This window comes from Antedon bifida, chromosome 8 (assembly GCF_963402885.1).
Source record: "Antedon bifida chromosome 8, ecAntBifi1.1, whole genome shotgun sequence".
Classification (NCBI taxonomy): Eukaryota; Metazoa; Echinodermata; class Crinoidea; order Comatulida; family Antedonidae; genus Antedon; species Antedon bifida.
This window is the reverse complement of record NC_136233.1, coordinates 4,962,920-4,979,037: the sequence shown is the minus strand read 5'-3', so window position 1 is coordinate 4,979,037 and position 16,118 is coordinate 4,962,920. Positions and strand designations below refer to the sequence as shown.

At 32.6% G+C, this 16,118-nt stretch overlaps 1 protein-coding gene across 1 annotated transcript in view; it reads left to right on the top strand.

The window, feature by feature from the left end:
• Positions 1–16,118, top strand: part of LOC144850503 (uncharacterized) — a 94,155-nt gene that overhangs the window by 57,203 nt on the left and 20,834 nt on the right. Inside the window, exons 16-29 of the mRNA XM_078707786.1 lie at positions 750–903; positions 1,020–1,118; positions 2,937–3,272; positions 3,423–3,521; positions 5,902–6,012; positions 6,750–6,933; positions 7,226–7,482; positions 8,874–9,022; positions 9,273–9,435; positions 10,355–10,708; positions 10,985–11,089; positions 13,544–13,651; positions 14,393–14,725; positions 14,998–15,351. Coding sequence (XP_078563912.1) covers positions 750–903; positions 1,020–1,118; positions 2,937–3,272; positions 3,423–3,521; positions 5,902–6,012; positions 6,750–6,933; positions 7,226–7,482; positions 8,874–9,022; positions 9,273–9,435; positions 10,355–10,708; positions 10,985–11,089; positions 13,544–13,651; positions 14,393–14,725; positions 14,998–15,351 — 2,806 coding nt within the window. The remainder of the gene's footprint in view (positions 1–749; positions 904–1,019; positions 1,119–2,936; positions 3,273–3,422; positions 3,522–5,901; positions 6,013–6,749; positions 6,934–7,225; positions 7,483–8,873; positions 9,023–9,272; positions 9,436–10,354; positions 10,709–10,984; positions 11,090–13,543; positions 13,652–14,392; positions 14,726–14,997; positions 15,352–16,118) is intronic.

Below are 16,118 nucleotides of genomic sequence, written 5' to 3'. Positions count from 1 at the left end.
TTCGAACGATTTAATCTGTTTTTGCGGAGCATTTACTGTATCACAACCGTATGCCACTACCAAGAACGTGGTAACTGTTTCTTTTCCCAGAATTTGTTTTTATTTCATCTTCGACTTACTCATTCACCCTAATTGTATTCTATTCGGTGTAATTCTGATAATTTGTTTTGAAAATTTGGTTATGCACACAACTTGCTGTTTTCTTTTTACGTTATAATATTTTGAGAAAGGATACTTAGCAAGTCGTATTCAATGACACAATGAACTCAAATTGCACAAAGGTAATCTGGAAAACTGAGAAATGACAATACACTGTCAAGACTATGCACTTGTTCATGTTCACATTGTTCAGTTTCATACCATCGATGTTTTTGCTTTATAAATTTCTATCTTTATATATTATAAAAACAACAGTATAAATCCCTGATGTAGGCCCTTTCTTGATGCTAATTGGGACCTTTAAATCGCAAGAATGTGGACGCCGTTTACGCCGAACTGTTTTGAGGTGTAGACAAATCCATAGTCGACTACACCTCAAGCAAGCTAGTGAACGAGGGCAACACTTCAAAATCATGTAGTCATGTCCTTTAACCGATTAAATCTTTTGAGCATAATTTTCAATACAATTGCTTGGGAATTAAGGACATTTACTATTGTATTGGTTTTGTTACGCTACCTTAGAGGGTTTCAAATGATAGTTATCGTACTATTACCTGCTATTATAATCCGTATTTTACTCAACTTTTCAGGGTGACAGTGGTGGGCCATTGATTTGTCAGAAAGATAACGTCTGGTATGTCACTGGTGTTACAAGCTTTGGTTCAATTCCATGTGGTGAAGGAATTGTAGGATACACACGAGTTTCTAGTTTTATTGAATTCATTGATTCATTTATAAGTGCCGGTAAGTAATACTTTCAATAGATTGATGATAATAAAATCAATTAATCAATAAATAGACAAATCAATTATTGTTGGTTTATTCTACATTTTGTACTATTTATTGTATTTTTAATATAGATTGTTATTTTTACTGCAATGACGGCTCTTGTTTGGATGAGTCACTCGTTTGTAACGGTAACGGCGAATGTTTAAACGACGAAGACGAATCAGACTGTGGTAAGAATCTCAATTTATAAATTCGCAAATGCTGCAGTAACTTTCAATGTTTTCTCAAGATTTATATTAACGCATTGGGGTTAGACGGTCAAATTCTATGGCGTGCAACAGCTAATTGTGCAGTATTTTAAATACAATGATAATATAGTACTTTTACGGTACTAAAAAAGATCAATCTTAGTGTTCAACTTTGGTACGGCATTGTCCGAAAAGTAGACAATTTTTTTTTTAAATGTTTTTAGTCGCACAGCTCACTATGTCGGTCGGTTGGTAAACACTAACTTGTATATGACCTTATCTTGATATCAGTTTAATCTAGCTAAGTCAATTTTTCACAGTATATTCCTTATGGCCAGGAATCGTGTGGTTATGTTTTTACGGTGCGCAATAAAAAATTACGCGGTCTATGCATGATTTAACGAAATCACGTTTGTAATCATATCTTCACAAGCATAAATCACAATTAAATAAAATTTGGTACTCATAAATTTCAGGGCATAAATCATCATATGGTAATACAATTACGTGCGTAGCGCATGTAACGCATGCGTACGCGCGCTTAACATTTCCCAATTGTCAACATTTTTACGTTTCAGGCAATTTTAAGCGTCTAAAAAATTGCCATGAGTGCGCAGATTTTTGCACGCGTACTGCGCGTTAAATGTTAATACGCACTCTTTTTGCCCGATTTCTGTTTTGTTGACTTTTTTTCAACTCGAAATTACGTTATACGAGTACGTCAAAAGTAAATTAAAAGAATATAAATGTTTTTAAACATTTTCAACATTTTTAAACATGTTCAGCAATTTCGGTCGGTTGGTCGGTCGGTCGGTTGGTCGGTCGGTCGGTAAACACTAACTTGAGCACGCGACTGCAGCCATCTATATGGCCTTGTTAAACAACTTCGAGCAACACAATTTCAATGTGCTATTTGGAAATTCTCTTATTTATTGTTAACTTACTAAACTTAGTGAAATGCCGCTCCTACCATCACCATGTAAATAGTGTTGCGGCATAGTGGGTGGGCTTTTCGCTTTTATTAACCCAATAATGTTTTGCCCTTCTTGATTGAAGGCGTTGGTTAATGTTGATGCAGTGTGGGCTGTTGAAAATAAAATAAATGTTTATTGAACTTGAACTTGAATGCACTAGGCTGTTTCATGAGGAGTACTGTATCTAAATGCTACATACAAGCAAATTAATGGTACACAGAATGTGAAAGGCAAACTGTATCTTGATATGTTATATCGTTTGTTAATATTATATTATGATGATTTAAATTTACTTAATATTCTCTATTTATTTGTTTTGTTTTGGTCATATATTTTGTCTACTTTAGTTACTGGCTGGTTAGATTGTTAACGCTCGACGAAAGCACACTTTAATTATTACTATTTGTCTCGTACCACCACTGTGGTGCCATGGTTATGAATATATTGTTTTACGTCTTAGGCACGCCAACATGGTAGACATAACTGTTCTTATTTTTAGCAACTCTACAAAAAACCCAACTTCATTCAATTTCATGTAGTGTAAATATAATCTCAAAATATATGAAACGACATTTGATGCATTAAAATATGCACTGGTAAATAAAGTAAAGCAATGTTTTGTTAACGGTATTTTTGTGGATATATATACATAACTTCCATTGTCTTGTATTTTGTTATGTAGTAAAACAAATAAACAATAAAATAAAATAAAATCTTTAAATATAAACTAAATTAATACCAGTATATAATTATACTAATTTTGAAAAGCCAATAGATTTGAAAAATTGTTTTTTTTTCAAAAGGATTTCATTTCTTTTTTTTTCAGAATGTGGCCGTACTTATATATCACTTGAAAACGAAGGCATTGCAAATTCATTTTGGTCTCTAAATTATCCGAATAATTACTACAACAATTTAAATTGTTACTGGAAGATAACCACCTCATCAGATTTGGTCATTCTTCTTCAGTTCAGCGACTTTCAACTGGAGTATAGCTATGATTATTTGAGAATAGGAGAAATCAGCTGGGACTACACTTTTACAGGTTCAGACTTCCATTCTGTAATTTCCAACAGCGGGATAATGTGGGTTAACCTATTCACCGACTATAGTATACGATACAGAGGATTTAATGCAACAGTAACTGCAGTAAATCGTACTGGTATGTGTGTTACTTTTATTATTCTTTATAATATAATGTATCATACGAAATAATAACAGTATCAATGTACTGTTTTTGTACAGTACATTTTCACGTTAACGTCAATGTGTTGATGTTGGTTTTTATTAACCAAACTTAGTTGCTTTTCAGATTATTTTGTATGTGACAACGGTGACATAGTTTCAGTAGATTACGTATGTAATAAAGTCATAGATTGTCTAGATTTTTCTGATGAAATGCAGTCATGTGGTAAGTATTACAATTCAGTATGTATTTGATTGAGCACAGGGTATAACATATTCAGGAAAGTTCATATGGAGAACTATCGAACTTTATCAACGTTTTCAACGCGTGGCACCGACACTTGATAACAATATCAAAAACAAAATTAATTTCTGAGGCTTCATACGTTGGCTTAGTGTAGCTTTACCCCTATAAGTTCCAGAGGCAAGTAACCTGTATTACCTAAATATAATGTAAAAGTAGATTTCTCAAGTAAATGTCCAACAGCTTCAAGTAACTCATCATAACCAAAATACACAAATACCTTGTCAAGACCCATTCATTACGCTCCATGCATATTCTAACGAGAGTCAAATTTAGGCTCCTATGAAACATTATGAATAAACCACATTACAATACTCTAAAGTAGGTCTCACAAATGCCTTATATAATTTCATAAGAGCTGAGGATTTCAAATAACGAAAGGACCTCTTTATCATTCATAGCTTCATGTTAGCTTTTTTAGAAATATCAGCAACATGAACAGCGAAATTTAGAGTTGGATCAAACGTGACACCTAGATCCTTCTCCCTGTCAACAGATTTAAGCACAACGTTATTCATAAAATAAGAATGACATGGATTATGCCTACCAAAATGCATCACTTTACACTTATCTTCATTAAATGGCATCTGCCATTTCACTGACCATTCACCCAGTGCATCTATATCCGACTGCAATCTTACACTATCCTCCTGTGTATCAAAAATCCTGTATAACTTGGTATCATCAGCAAAAATCAGAAATTGACACGGAAGGCAAGTCGTTGATAAAAATAATAAAAAGTATTGGTCCGAGTACACTTCCTTGCGGGATTCCGCTAATAACTTGTGAATAACTAATAACTTGTGAATAACTAATAACTTGTGAATAACTATAAAAACAGCCATTGATTGAAACTCTTTGGGTGCGTTCTGAAAGATAGGTACTAATCCATATGAATAAATCTCCACTGATACCAAAACTAAATAATGTCTTTAACAAGCGTTTATGAGGAACGGAATTAAATGCTTTTTTACAATCGAAATATATACAGTCAAACTTATGAGAGTAATCCCGATACATACTCCATTTTTCAAGGACCTCCAATAATTGAGTTGCGCAAGATCGACCTTTCCTAAAACCATGCTGATTAGTACTTAATAAATTATTTCCTTCCAAATACTCCATAATTTTGGTGCTGATGATACGTTCGAACAATTTATAAACAAGTGATGTGAGGCTAACTGGTCTATAAGTAGATGGACTATTCTTATTTCCTTTCTTGAAAATGGGCACTACCCATGCTTCCTTCCATGACTGAGGTACTGTACCTTCATTTATAAGTTTATTAAAAATCATTGATAGCGTAAAAAAAATTTCATGACGGAGTTCATACAACACTCTAGCATGAATGCCATCAGGACCTGCAGATTTGTTTGTGTTCATGTTATTCAAAATGGTTAATAATTCCTCCTCGCTAAACAAAACGCTGGATAAACGAGAATCTGTTACTGGGGGAAACTCAGGAATGTTTGACAAGTCCTCAACCGAAAAAAACTACTAAAAAATGATTAACCAGTTCATCCTTTCCAATATCATCTTCCACAGAATCACCATTATCAGAAATTAAGTTTGGGATCCCTTTTTTGCTTTTAGATTGACTTTTAATGTTATTCCAGAAACATTTCTCCTTTGATTTAATCTCATCAGCCAGTTTATTTTCAAAAACAGATTTGGTCTTCCTTATTAAGTTAGTTGCAAAATTTCTATCTTGTACAAATTTCCTCCATTTTCCCTCTTCATCCGCTTTTCAACTTATTTATGGCTTTCAAACAGTCCTTATTCATCCACAAAGGATTAGAATTATTTTATTATTTTCTTTCTCAAGGGTATATGATTCTCAATAGATTTATTTAGTAAGTCCTCCATATAAGACCATGACTCAATTCCGGAACGATGACTTAATTTATCAGCCCAATCAACAGTGTTAAATATATTTCTCATTTTATCATAATCTCCATGCAAGTATGATCTAACAAATGGTACATCTTTAGCTACTCTGAAGTAGTTTGAAAATGATTTATGTATTACACCCTTTGTTTTTAAACTAAGCATTTTCTTGTACACAAAATCAAAATTGAACGGTCAAAAGTAACGAATTCAAATCTAGTTAATTTTGTGTTTGAGACAGGTAAAGATACGTATTTGAAAAAATATGCATAATGTATTTAATTGCGTACCATGATCTGAACTATATTGTAGGCCTATTTTAATAAAATTTAATTATTATATCTTAAATAATTAAACATATTTGTTATTGAAACCATACTCTAACAAGTAAACATCATATCATTCTGTTTTTCAGATTGTAACTCGACGAAGAGATGTTATAGTGGAGTATGTGTACACAATTCGTCGTTCTGTGATGGAAATAACGACTGTGGTGATTGGTCGGATGAAGTTGGTTGTTATGACTGTAAGTAGCTTATATCGTATTATGTAAAATCATGTTTGTCAACCAACACTGGGTAATTAAATTTATTCGGACACAAAACACAAATAGCTATTAATGCAAACATTGTGTCCATTTGTCTACACCCGATCTCATTACAGCCATGTTATTGTAATGTAATGCGACATTTATATAGCGCTATTTCATGAAGATCAGAGCGCTGTGGACTTAGATGTTACCATTTCAACAACATTCTTCTCCCTAAGAGTCATATCGTGTCATCGGCAGCCAACTACAGCGCCATTACGTCTGTCCACGGCAGTGTGTGTGGGTGTGTGAACTAGTACACCGTGGTAACCCCCACTCGTCTCGAAAGGTGTAATAGGTAGTGCACATGAGCAATATGCATACACTGGACCTACGGTTTATAGTCTTTATCCGAGAAGACTGGTTCTACCAACAGAACCATTGAGCGAGTTAATAAACTACTGAACCAGGATACATAATAAGCCTATATAATGATGTGCAATCGCAGAAATTAAAACACACCCGTCATTTGATTACCCCGTTATTTGATTTGATGATGTGTGATGTGGATCACATGATATTCAATAAGTAATAAATTAAACTCTAACGTCATCGAGACTGCACTTGTTGTATACTAATGTCGTTAGAAATGCGAGTAAGACATTTCTATACGTGCAATTTATTATGGGGGAAAATACATTTTACCTAAATCTCGTTCTATTTATTGGTATTAGCATCATCCAATCTTGAATGTGGACGACAACAACACCAAGACAGCCTCCTTCGAATTATTGGTGGACAAGATTCACTTCCAGGAGAATGGCCATGGATAAGTTCATTATTATATAGTAATGGTAACCATATATGTGCTGCATCAATAATCAACGACCAGTGGGCCGTAACTACTGCCCATTGCGTGTAAGTGAATTGTCATTTCTGTTCTGATCCTCCTTTAAGGTCGGGCTTATTCTGAGCGTGAATTCGTGTTAATTTTAGCCAGATTTACCTATATATAATAGATAATATATTATATCTGATGTTGTGCAAATAACCTCAATTCACGCACGAAGCTATCATATTATTTACGAATTCTACTAATCTACAGATCAAAAATAAACTTATTGTTTTTGTGTACCTCAACCATACCCTGAAACATGCTTATTAACACTGCAACCATAGAAAATGCAATCAGAATGTTTTATCATTTCAGTGGTTATATTTATACTTCTGTGACTGGGATAACATTATTGGACGACACATCATCAGTGTTTAGAGTTAGTGGTGGATTTTCCACTTTTGTCCATCCAGATTATGATAACTCATCTCTTGATTATGATATTGCATTACTTAAGTTGGATTCTCCGATAGAATTCAACCAATTCATTCAACCAATTTGCTATGGTGACAAAGAATATCCACCGGGCACATCTTGCACAGTAGCAGGATGGGGTTATTTGTCGGAAAATGGTAAGTTGGGCTATAAGTTTGAAAGTGAACAAGATACATCTCTATTTCAAGTTCTGTGTACAAAAGATTTTACTGGGTGATTTGACTCCCTCAGTAATAAGAAAGTTTTTATTTTAAACTAGATTTGTCACGCGTTAGTTATCCGCGTGCAAGTAGGCCTACGTAGTTTTTGACATATACAAACTGTCATAAATCTTGTAGAAACTAATTTTGCAAATGTTAAATGCGCGCGTAACTTACGGTGACATCATTTAATGGTAGGAGGTGCACAACTTCACGTAAATGTTAATTATAAGTTCGAAATGTTCTGTTTACATGTTTTAGAGAAACGCGAATTACAAAAATAAATAAAAGCACGTGCGCGCGTAACTTTTTGCGAAATACTCGATTTTGACTCCATAGAAAGACTTTTGGTTTCAAAATCTGTGATCAATCATTGAAATACGTAAAATCGCGCGTAACTACCAAGTGTCTTTCAAATATGGTCAAATTAATACATTAATGTATAACAATACAGATGTAATCAAAATACATGCAATATAATCAATTAATGATAAACAAAAGACCATAAATAGGGGATCAAGATTAGAAGTAAAAATACTTGTCTCATATTGACCCCAAATAAAAAACAAACAAAAAGAAACAACAACAAAAAAGAAAACAAACCAATATAAAATACTAAAAAACTAAAGATTGCGCAAATAATTATCAGTCATCTGACTGATACTTTGATAAACATTGCATTTTCATATTTCTTCTAAAAAATTTAATTGATTTAACGTTAATAGTGGCTGTATCTAGGTTATTCCATTGTGTGGGACCTGAAAAAGTAATGAAAAATTGGCTTTTCCTCAGTCTTACGAAAGGGACAAATAATAAATTAGGTTTCCTTATGTTATAAGTATGGAGTAATAAACGATTAGAAAAAAACATTGAAATCGATATAGGTAACAAATTATTGACATACTGAAACATAAACGAAGTAACTTGAATTGTGTGAAGGTCATTAATTTTTACGATGTTTAACTTCTTAAATAGAGGTTCAGAGGGCGTTCTAAATGACGTCAAGGTGCGGATAACTAAGAAATCGTGTAACACACAAAATCATTTACATTTACGAACAATATTGATCGATAGTTTCTTTTTCTTTCTTTTATTTATCCACAAATATAAAATATAAACATTGTAACATCAATAAAACATAATATATCAAGAGAAGGGCTAAAAAATAATTAAAACTAATCAAGTTCAGCCCCTAAATATTGAAATATAAATAGTTATATAAATAAATATATAGTTCCAATAGTATGAGCAATAACGTTTTCAGACTATTTAGCTACATAATCATTATTCTTAAATAATTGAATTTAATTAACAATTAAATTTTATAGAATATATCGTGTCAAATGAACTACAACATGCAGATGTTCCCCTTGTGAGCAATGAAGATTGTAAACTACTTCTAGTAGACAGTAACCGCAATATCACGGAAAATATGATTTGTGCTGGGTATTTAGCAGGCGGTGTCGATGCATGCAATGTAAGTAAACCGTTTGCTTGATCTTACTAGCTATTTGAATAGAGAATACCTGTAACCAAATGTGTTTGGTTTTGTGAATTTTTAATTTATCGTTCAATTATTGATACCTAAAGACGGTAAAAGAATGGTGGTTGGGTGGGGTAAATGGAAAAAATGTTTATACACGAAGTCAAAAATGATTTGTGTTTTCTTTCAACTTTTTCTGTCCGATAAACATTCTATATTCTATAATATTTGTGGTATATTGCAGGGTGATAGCGGTGGTCCTTTAATGTGTCGGTCACAGGAAGGTACATGGGATTTTGTCGGTATTGTAAGTTGGGGAGAAGGTTGTGCTCAACCAAACAAACCTGGTGTATACACTAGAGTTTCGAGGTTTACAGAATTCATCAGTGATACGATAGAGCAGCATAGTAAGTATTTATATATATGTTGTTTTGTTTGTAGAAATTCAAAATAAATTAATATATAAAAAAAATATATAATTTTCAAAACCAATATCTCTAACAAGGTTAATATAATTCACACTTTCGAACATTTAAATTTGGTAAATAAGGAAGGATGTGGTATATGTACAGTATGTGCGTAGATTTTGGAGTAACAGAAGCGTTGTTTCTACAGGGTAATTAAAACGTGAAAGTTAGTGAAAGGAGACACTATCAAAGTTCCAACAACTGTAAATGACAACTTATTTCTGTAGACCAACGGATATATTCACAGTGGAGTGCAATATATGCTCATTTCTAATTGGCAACCAATAGTGTTTTTAGTTATTTACTAAGATGCACACTTCATTGTAATTAGCCGTTCAATAGCTATACAAACATTTCAATCTTTGGATACTTCTGTGGATGTATTACTTTAAATGTTTCAATTTATCTTGAATTGGAAATATCTTAATTTGTATATATTCTTACGCTGCTGCTCCAATTGGCGTAATTCATCCAGTTGGAGTTGTATGCTTCTTTTTGTTTGGCTTTTTTCGCTGCCTTCAAGTGACATAAATGTATTAATCATTTCGTAATTAGCATACTACTATATGAATAAATTAGGAATGAACTACGAGAATGACGAATTCGTATGGTTTTGAATAACTTTCAACAAGATTCCAAAATTATAATAATTGTCTATTTTATAGTTATAAGAAAACGACCAAATGTATATACGTAGAAATAGCTTTGTGAATAATCTATACGACTAGAAAGTGGTTTTTCTCCTGAATCTACATTATCTCTTATTTGAACGAAGTATAATACAAATAATGTATTTTTTTTATTTCTTATTGTATCTCTCTCATACAAATCAATTTAATTTTATATATTTTAATTTCAGCGTGTGGTGAAAATAAACACATTTTGGATCATAACGGAGCACTGGAACTTCTTACTCCTACTTTTCCAAACCCATACCCGTATGATAGTAGACTGTGTTCTTGGGATATCATCGCACAAGATGGTCAAGTTGTGTTTGTCTATTTCACCAAGTTCGCCTTAGAAGATTGTTGTGCCTCAATTACAATTGATTTGTCTCCGGATAACAGCAGCAACTCTAATGTGTACACTTTTGGTAGCATGCCTCCAACGAGTTTATCATCTGCTAAGAATCATTTACGCATTACATTTAGTACCAATATTTCAAGTGGATATGGTGATTTTACAACTCGGATGTGGGCTGTAAATACAGAAGGTATATACAGTATAATCATCTTGTGCCTTAATTATTCAATTATATCTACTACTAATTTAATTATGAGAGTATCTCGTTAACTCGGTATGATAGAACAACTCTAATTTAACTGCGCGACACATAGATGATTGTTACATCCTTATCGCATAATTAATTAAAAAACCTCAGAAGTATGGTTTGTATAAATAAACAATTGAAACGGTAATATTGTTCAGTGTTCCAATTAATCAGACGCTACAACGTGTATATGTTTATTTATTTGTTATTTGTAATCAGAATTATTCAGCTGTTCAAATGAAAGCCAACAGATAGTTCCACTATGTTGGGTGTGTGATGAGAAGTATGATTGTGAAAATGGACGAGATGAGCAAGGATGCGACGGTAAGTCTAATTATTTATTATGCTGTAACAAATACACATATAATGGATAGTTTTAATTTTGTTAACATATTCATTCATTCATTTATTCGGTCAAAATCAACATACAATACTTGATTACATAACAATGTTACAATACAAAAAGTTAAAACTTGAGACAATTAAAAAGAAGGAAAAATGTTATAAACAATCTAAAAACAATGCAAAAGTCTAAAATGATGGTTAAAAAATGGCTTTAAAATGGTTTAAAAATGGCATAAAATACAGCATTAAAACAGAATATCGTTCAGTACCATAGTTTAAAAAAGTCATAACAAATACAAGTTAAAAAGACAAAAGGATATTAAAAAGCGTTCAGTTAAAAAGAGAGCAGCAGAATAAAGTTATGAACATGAGAATAAAACAGTTAAGTTGATTTCGACGAGGATAGCCCAAAAAAACCAATTACCTAGGTTTATTTCCGTTGGGGTCCTGTAGTATTGTATTGTGATTTTAAATTATTTTATCCTTATTTACCGGTTTTCTCTTTTGTTCGTTAAGTATTCTTTAACCAGTTTTCTAAATATCCCAACACTCATGGTGTTTTTTATGTCGTTTGGTAATTTATTCCAGTCATTAATGGCTGTAGCATAAAAAGTTCCATCGATAGCTTTAGATGCTTTTGGCGGAATGAAGTTGAATTCACTTTGTCGTGTACCATGGCTATGTTGGTCACACACCTTATCAAAATATTCATTTAAATACGAGGGAGCGGAATTATTTAAAATCTTATGTACTGTATTTAACTTCATTTGAGTTACTCTGTCTTCGACATTTAATAATCCTAGTTTATTCAACTCTTTCTGTCCAATATGGGTTCTTGGTCCTTCACTTAAAATATATCTAACCATATTGTTTTGCATGACTTGTAATTTATTTTTACATTTCTTTGTAGTGGCAGAATACCGTGATGAACATGCATAATCGAAATTACATTGAATAAGTGCATAGCTTAAAATTTTTCTTGCATTTTCATTTAAAAAAGAAGCTTGTCGGTAAAGAAATCGTTGTCTTGCCGTAATCTTTTTAACGACTGCATTAACGATTTTTTCGCCCGACAAGGATTTATCTAATGGTATACCAAGGTAGTTTATGGAAGAGGATTCTTTTATTGGCACACCATTGCAGTGAATTGAGAAATCAGTGGCCTCCTTTAATTTAAATTTGGAACCAAATAGTATCGCTTCTGTTTTTCCTAAGTGAATTGATAGCTTATTATCAATTAGCCACTCGTTACAAGATTTCAATTCAGTGCTTAGTTTTTTGGCCAATAAGGTCGGGTCCTTTCCAGAAACCATCAGGATACTATCATCGGCATATAAAATAAGTTTACAGTTAACACTAGTCGGCATATCATTGATGTAACATAGGAACAAACGTGGGCCTAATATACTTCCCTGTGGGACACCACATGTTATAGGGAGTAAGCTAGAGTTAACATTATTTACACATACTAACTGTTGTCTGTTATACAGATACGATTTGAACCATTGAATCGATCCTATACCCATTGCTTCCAGTTTACGGATCAAAATGCCATGGTCAACTGTGTCAAACGCTTTTTGGAGGTCTAGCGCTACCATACCAGTATAGTTGCCATTTGACATTTCTGTGCGAATATAGTCCGTTATATGAACTAAGCACGAATCCGTTGAATATCTACTCCTAAACCCTGATTGGAAGTCAAATTTCATTTTCTCTGAGGTATTCATCAATTTGAACATATATAGCTCGTTCGAGTACCTTGGACATTACACTTAAAATACTAATTGGTCTATAGTTGCTTACCACAGACTTGTTGTTTTTTTAAAAACCGGATGTACCCGTGCAATTTTGAGGTCATCAGGCACGGTTTCGTTTTGAATTGATAAATTTATAATGTGTGCGATAGGACCTTTAATGGCAATTGCACCATCGCACAATAATCGTGCAGGAATGTTGTCTAAACCAGTACTTTTAGCTATATTTAGGCTTTGTAGCTCCTTTAGAACGAATTCCTCTGTAACAGGGATTAGGTTCATATTATTTTTGGACACTCCCTTTCTTTCATAAAATTGTTTGAATTTAACTGATTCTGTATTATAACATGCACTGCCGTTAGGAAGTTTACTAGCCAGATCATTTGACACGCTAGTGAAGAATCTATTGAAGTGTTCTGCGACTTTATTGTTATCAAAGCAAACTTTATCTTCTATATTTAGTACAATTAGGGGTGAAGACTTTGTTTTTTGACTATATCCCAGAGATTTTAATTGCGCCCATAACTTTTTTGGATTTTTTTTATTTTCTTCTAAGTTTTTACTAAAATATTGAGCTTTCGCGCACTTAATGTCTCTACGGACTTTGTTTCTTATTTTGCAGAAATCAGAAGAATATAAGTATATATTAAAAATGTTTTAATTAATATTTTTCTACTAGATTGTTTTTCGAATGAATATAATTGTACCAGCGGTGAATGCATTCCATTTTGGGAACGATGTAACGGTGTTTCTAATTGCAATGATAGCAGTGACGAAAACAATTGTGGTAAATTATACTTTTAAATAAAAGCTTTATGTAAAAGCTGTCTTTGTGACGTTCGGAAAATATTAATTAATAAAGCAATTCTGTGCTGTCCATGGCCCATTTCCTTTTAATACATTATTAGAATTAATAGAATTGTTGTTAATAGCTGGGTTTGTAAAACTTCTTATATGAATCATTTTTCAAATTGACTGGAAGCTTATCCTGTACCATTGATCTACCCAGTATACGTACTTCATTATTATTGGTATGTTCGGAAAGGTACATTTAACGGGCGCTATAGAGTAAAATAAGCATGGCCAAAAAAGAATAAAATGTTCTTACATAGGCCTATTATATGTTGTAAATTAATTAATACACTATATGTATCATGACGTATTGTTTAGTCTTACGTTGGTTCATCTCGTTTTGATTTCGATATAATTATTATTATCATCTTAGCATTTTTATTTCGTACTCATCTCTTTACATACATATTTCCTATTAACATTGTTTTTTTTAATGAATATTTCCATACATATTATCTCTTAACACTTTTTTTTTAATAACCCATATTTTCCTATTAACACTGTTTTTTTTCAGTTTACATAAATATTACTTCTGTTCTTTTAATTATACATTATTCTTAAACACATTTACTTTTTAATAGGTAATTAACAATACATATTTATATTTATATATACTTATTAAAATTGGTTTTTTTGCTTACAAACACATTTTCTACTTTTGAATTGAACTTTATAGAGTGCAACGAAGATGAATTCCCTTGCTCAGATGGATGTACACCAGCATCAAATGTTTGCGATGAAATTGTTCATTGTTATGGAGAAGACGACGAAAAGTACTGTGTTGACAATGCATACATTCCATATTGCCCTGAAACGGTTGTTGTACCTTGTGACAACTTAAACAACTATGAACGTCCGGTAGCTTATGGACAAGATGGTCAACCTGCAAGTGTGTATTGCTGGAATGACCAAGTGTCTGTAAATGGTTCAGAAGTACAATTAGTCACGTGTAGAACTATATCTGCGAACCCTGATTCTTGTTCATTCATCTTAGAATTAGAACATCCAGGTACTTATGAGAGTCGATTACCGACCACATTGAACTATGACCGACGATGTCATGTGATTTATTATTTTAAATTTGCAATTTTTAGTTCTCAGACCTTCCCAATTTCTTCGATTCTAGGTTCACGAAATCGATTTTAGTGGACGACGACAATGTATGATTTTATCAAATCGAACTTGCATGCTATGTAGTTACCCTAAACATGACACAATAGTACAGTGTTAAATGTTATATATAATATGTAATATTTCGAGTTATTTTACTGTTTTATTTAGAATCTGTTGCAACTGTGAATGTTGCTGGAGTATTATGGGAAGACTTAAAAAACCCCAACGTCATTGTAACCGAACATAAAGATGGAGACGCTTTTATTGTTTACGAAGGCTCAAATAATTCTTTTGTTGTTCCTGGAAATTCAAATGGTGTAATATCTTTAGATGTACATGGGTATCAAGAAGCGAGTAAAACGTGGACAACACTTGATTGTACAAGTTCTATTCTTCCTACAATTGAATTTGAACTTTTACCGTTAGAAATCATTACGACAATTATAATTGACCCGGAAGTCGACGAAGAAATAGAATTAAACATCACTTCTAGTTTACCTATTTACATTAACTTACCAGCGGGTGAGTACATTATTGAATTCTTGTTTTGTCAAGTATTACAGTGTTTTATGTAATTCTGCAAGAACGCCGTAGGCCTATAATTGACGTATCAACGTAGATTGATGTAAAAAGACATTAGCTTTTAATATTGCTAAATCGTGCGCAGATTATGTGTACATCCATTTACACGAAGGTGTGTCATTTTCCCAAATGTTTTAATAAATTTGAAACCATAAATAATAATTAATGATATAGTATATAAGACAAAGATACAAGTTAAAAATGCTAACTTGATCATTAAACGATACAGCACTTGTGCCGAATTTGTTATTTTCTTGCTAAAAAGAGAAAACCATAGCGAGTTGGCCTAATCGCCATCACAACCATCGTCTACTGTGTCCTAACAGTGTTGACCATTCTTTCCATTTATTTTGTTCATAAGTTGAAATTGTTTTCAAATTATTATTATTATTTTTCTTTCATTCTCTCATTTTTCATTTCATTTATTTATCGTACTTCACAAAAGAATGTTTACAAGTTTCATTGATTATCAAAACAAAATTCTCTTCAACAAGTATAACCTTCGCACACAACCGGGTACGATCAAAAAACTCTTCATGCTTTTAAGTTCAACCCTACTGTCTATAGTTACTTTGGGGTTAGGAGTTAGAGGTTACGGTTAGTTTATGGTTTATTGAAACCATTATGCTAATTATTTTGCCCAAAATGTTATTTAAAATGATACGAATTCTTACGAATATGACCTGACTTTGTGTAATTCCATTGTC